At 34.4% G+C, this 5258-nt stretch overlaps 1 protein-coding gene across 1 annotated transcript; it reads right to left on the reverse strand.

Moving 5' to 3' along the window:
- Nucleotides 1-498: 498 nt before the first annotated feature.
- On the reverse strand, nucleotides 499-5010 carry LOC106476488 (nephrocystin-1-like). The gene is made up of 2 exons (XM_013937146.2): nucleotides 4920-5010; nucleotides 499-2753 (listed from the first exon to the last, which is right to left on the reverse strand). The coding sequence occupies exons 1-2, from the start codon at nucleotides 5008-5010 to the stop codon at nucleotides 1192-1194; spliced, it is 1653 nt and encodes a 550-aa protein (XP_013792600.2). The 3' UTR covers nucleotides 499-1191.
- Between the last annotated feature and the right edge of the window lie 248 nt (nucleotides 5011-5258).

Here is a 5258-nt window from a genome sequence, read left to right on the forward strand (position 1 = left end):
GTAGGTGACACTGTAAACCTACAGACAAATGTGTGCTTGTTGGCATCATAACACATACCAAGAATAAGAAACTAGGGATATTGTTTACCCTAATAGGAGTGACACTGTAAAACCACAGACAAATGTGTGCTTGTTGGCATCATAACACATACCAGAATAAGAAACTGGGATATTGTTTCCCAATAGGAGTGACACTGTAAAACCACAGACAAATGTGTGCTTGTTGGCATCATAACAATAGTAAACCTATATTTAATGTATTTTTAACCACTGATAACAATAGTAAACCTATATTTAATGTATTTTTAACCATGGTAACAATAGTTAATATATATTTAATGTATTTTTAACCACTGGTAACAACAGTTAACATATATTTAATATAATTCTAATTACTGAGAATTAAAGTTTAGAGGTGTGTTTTCTATAAAAAAAAAAATCTTAAAAACCTAACTGTTCAGTTTATTTTTAAAAGAAAAAGTGTATATAGGGGAAAATATTTGTTTTTACTGGTAAAGAAATTTCGAATATTAATGGTACCAGATACATGACTAAAACTATACAAAAACACATATATCATAACAAACACTTTATTCTAAAATATTCAGTGACAATAAAATAATAAACAGTTGCAAACTTCACTTTGCATTCATTAATTCTCAATTGAACAACTTGTTTACACATCATTCATTACTAGTGGAGTCTAAATACTATGTAATTTTATGTTTTTGACTGTCACAAGCCAAATATGTAAAATAATAGAAAACCCCAACAGTAATTAGTAGGATTAATTGTAGTATTGTTGGTATTTTCATTTAAAATTTTTTAATGTGATACATGTGTGATTAAGGTTTAGCAAAATCATGGATTCACAAGCAATTTGATGGAGAAATAATTTAGTTGGTTTGTATTTTAACACAAAGCTACACAACTGGCTATCTGTGCTGTGCCCACCAAGGGTATCAAAACCCAGTTTTTAAGAGTTAAGTGAAAACCAAAAGAATTATTGCTGTGCCAATGAATAGTTTAGAAAAATGTGTTTAAAAAATCTTATAGGAGTCCAAACAGACTCCATCAGAATATCTACAATTAATTATACTATTATATGAATAATATCTACTTTCACAACATGTGTATGTGTGTATTTAACTTAGCTTAACAAAAATTATTATGTTTGTAGCAGCTTCCTTCTCATTTACATTCTTCACATGGAAAGCAGTCTTTCCTAACAATATCCAGTGTCAGTTCATCTATCTCAAATGGACTATGATCTACACAAGATGACAAAGCAATTCCAAGTGGACCCCTTTCCTGATACAGTAAGTCCAGTTGATTCATATTCTTCCAGTTTACTTCTTCCACTTGTGAAGTGCTTGATTTGCTGTCTGACATCATGGAATCACAATGTAAAATTATGTATGCTGTTTCAAGAAAGACATTGGTGAACAGTACTGACTGTTTTTTCATGTCCTTTCTAATATTTCGTTTCTGATTTTTAAGAACATCAATCCACTTATTTTTAAATAAATCAAAAATATTTCTATGTTTCAGCAACTGAGGAAATGTACTTAACAAAGGTGAATGTAAAAAGTCAGCACAGTTGGCTCCTAATCGAGTCTCTGTAATAGTTTCTGCAAGGCAGTGCCTGTATATAGTCAACAGTGATATGTCTCCTTTAGGTCCAATTAAAGTATCTGGAAGAAAACTCAGCTGTTCACTCAGTTCTCCCCGTGGTTCAGAAAGTCTTATAACTAGCCTTGGTTCTTGTGTTTTCAATATTAAAGCTTTAAGTGAACTTCCCAAGTTTTTCTGATGACTGGGGTTCACAGATACATCTTTTTCAAATGGATTACCACCATGGATATGAAGTACTTTTGTCACATTGGCAACAGGTCTTCCAGAGTCATCTAAAAGGTGAACAAACACCCAGCCACAACTAACTTCTTCTTCCTCTCCAGTGCTAACCCTCTTATATTTTAAACAGGGTTGGAAAATAATTCCAACTGTTGGTGAAGTATTTGATGTTCTTATAAAACATTGGCTTTCTTCTTCACCAGATGCACCTTGTGAGAGTTTAGAGCTAAAAGACCACTGTTCTGGATTTTTAGGATCCAGTTTTGTTCTAACTGTATGAATGTTACTCAGAATATTAACTCCATCATGAAGACACATATATACATGCTGGCTTAAAACTTCTGTTCCTAAACCAGGCAGTGGTATCTTTCTGCATGCAACAATAGTTATCAAACGTTCAATTTTTACATGATGGGGCTTTACAGTTTCTTTGATAGGATCCCAGAATGTATCATGAAATGACAAGCCTGAGTTGCTCAGTTTTGGAACTAAGTATGAAGAAGTAGAATAATTATCATTTTCTTCCAGTAATTTAGAGAAATAAGAAGTTCGAAACCCTGATGGTAAAGCACCAAGAGCTGAAATAACATCTGATGCACTGGGCTCCTTAAGTGCTTTCTGTATTCCATGCCATAACTGAACTGATCTTTTCTGTGGCATGTTACTATCACTTGTATTTGGTTCAGTATTTTGATTACACATTTTCATGTAGGTAGATGGAATAAGGCCTTTACAACCTTCTGAATTTTCTGCTTCCCACCATCCATCATCTCGAACACTAAGCACAGTTAGCAAGTCACCTGATTTAAAGCTAAGGTCACCTTCTTCCTCACCTGTAAAATCACACAATGCTTCAAATACATGTCCAGCAACTGAAAAAGACTTATCAGGATCTTCTTCTTTATATATATATATATAGTAGTACTTGTAATATATTCCTAATGGCTACTTCTCAAAATAAAAGTAGGCCTAAATCTGTAGTGACTAGACAAGCAAAATCAAAACTTTTAAGCGATGGTGATAATTATTCTGAAACTAGTAGTAGTAGTAGTGAAGAAGATCTGGAACTTGTGGAAGAGGAAGAAACAGATGATGAAGAGGTAGAGGGAGTGGTATCTAATTGTTTCAATTCTACACTATAAATTTACAAAACGAGATTCGTTATTACAATTGTATTAAATATATTGAAATTTCAGAGAATTATTGATTACGAAAATACGTACATCACACACCTCTTCCACTAACTAAAAACTATACTTCACGGTACTCATAGAATTGTAACCTAGCGTGACCTCTGGTGTTATATTTCCTTTATTTTAATATTAATCCTGACATGAAGCAGAGTTTGTTCGTTTTAGAATTTAGAACAAAGCCACATTGGGTTATCTGCTGTGTGCACTGAGGATAATCGAATCCAGAATTTTATTGTTGTAAGTCCGTAGACTTACCGCTGTCCCGTCAGGGGACGACTTAAGTAAAGTGAAAGTCCAGAATGTTATAACTTTCTCGCTCTCTCTTCTTCTTTTTTTTTGTAAGTTTGTTGTTAAGCGCAGAGATACACAATAGGCTATCTGTGCTCTGCCTACGGCGGGATTGAAATCTCATTTTTAGCAGTATATGTCATCGTTACTGCTGAGTCAATGGCGGGTTCTATTTTGGAAGAAAATGTATTTGAAAATAAAAGATAATTTTGTAGTAACTTCTTTAATAACAAATTCAACTAATAAGTGAGAGCATTTCTGATTGGATTTGTTAAAACTCCACATGCCTAAAAAATTATGGAATTAATGAAGATATCAAAGTATTTTATTTATCGGACAATAGGCCCCATAGTAGTTCAGTGAATATGATGAGGAGTGCCGCCTGAGAGAGAGACGTTTGTAGATTTTACTTTGTGGGCCTAGAGGATACATGGGTAATCAGTGTATTGTATTCCATAATTAATATGGTTTTCTATAAATCATAAATAATTAACATTTATAAAACTTAAACGAATCTCTTTTTTTCCCCTATTATCTTCTAGGGAATCTAAATGCCTTGGCAGTCGGGTCCACCCCTGACCCCCTTCCTGGAACAAGAGGATTCCTTTCACAAACCCATCTTTTCCCATTCAGCTTCCCATTATATGTTAAAAACAATCTTGTCGCAGAACCATGGATAAAATCCTGTGTTTTAACATTATTCTAATATTTGGCAGGTTCTTTTAAATTATTTAGTGAAAATAATTCGAAGTCTAGTCCATGTAACGATAAAAAAATAAGGTTTTTCTTCCTTGACGTTTCCTATAGGCTACTTTCACTTCTATACAACACAGGTGTAGACCTAAGTTTACAAATTATGTTAAAATGGAAATACTTTACCAACTGCACTAAGACTAATGTAGCAATAAACGTTCTTGTATAGTTTCATGCCTAATGATCGAATAACTGAATATACGCGATCAATATCAATGATCCAAGTACTAAAACTAAATACTTTATTTAATTAAACTGACTTTCATTAAACTACTCGATGCTTCACTCATTCACACTTCGCCGATTCTCGTATTTATAAATAATCCTTGTTCTAGATATTTCTCAAAATCTGTCGATCATCACATCATCATTACAACCAATTGCAACATTAAAAATATAATTTATAACATCTATATCTCCAGGACATCCGTGGTATAAAGTGGCATGTTCATTACGCTTTCTGTATTAAATCCAACGCAGTTTAACGTTAGTCTGCATTATACAAGTTTTGCATTTGCAGCATCTCGCCATACTTCGCCCCTATTAGATCTGAACTTAGTTGAATGAATACATTATCTATAATCAGTGGCGTAACTACGGTGCAGCAGATACCGCAATGCGGGGGGAGGAGAGAGACCTTAGGGGTTCATAGGACAATATATCAAATAATGTTTATATCAGGGTTTCTCAAGCGGTGATTTACTGCCACTTAGAAAGGGTACAGACTACGCTAGCTGTTCACCACAGTAATGATGATAATTCACAAGATAACACTGAAAGAATGACACTTTGGGGACGTAAATGTACTCAGGACTGAGAGGAAAAGTTTACTAGCAGAGAAAAGTATTTGTACGGGAAGTTCCAAATCTAGGTGAAGTCCTCTCTTGGACATAGGACTTTCGTCAATGCTGTGAAGGTCCATGACAAAAGTCAACCTGCAACTACTGACTCAGGAAAATCTGCTTGTGTCTGGTGACCACTCAAGCAAACATCGATCTAGGTGGAAGAGAAATGTATACAAATGAGTTTTGTTAGAATGGAGAGTTTGAGACCAAGTGGGGGTCTCTTTCAACTCTGAGGCCATCTGAGCGTAGTAGCCCCAGCTCTAGTCAATACCAATGGTAAACAGTGTAAAGAAGCTGAACGTACTGCTGGTGGATTAGTTCTGAC

Source organism: Limulus polyphemus, unplaced genomic scaffold, assembly GCF_000517525.1.
Source record: "Limulus polyphemus unplaced genomic scaffold, Limulus_polyphemus-2.1.2 Scaffold10714, whole genome shotgun sequence".
NCBI lineage: Eukaryota > Metazoa > Arthropoda > Merostomata > Xiphosura > Limulidae > Limulus > Limulus polyphemus.

Excerpts from the sequence above, each read along its gene's own strand:
- LOC106476488 (XM_013937146.2), bottom strand. The coding sequence starts at position 5,010 with ATGGACCTTCACAGCATTGACGAAAGTCCTATGTCCAAGAGAGGACTT. Across the intron at positions 2,754-4,919 it reads ACAAATACTTTTCTCTGCTA|AAGAAGATCCTGATAAGTCT; the intron begins GTAAACTTTTCC and ends ATATATATAAAG.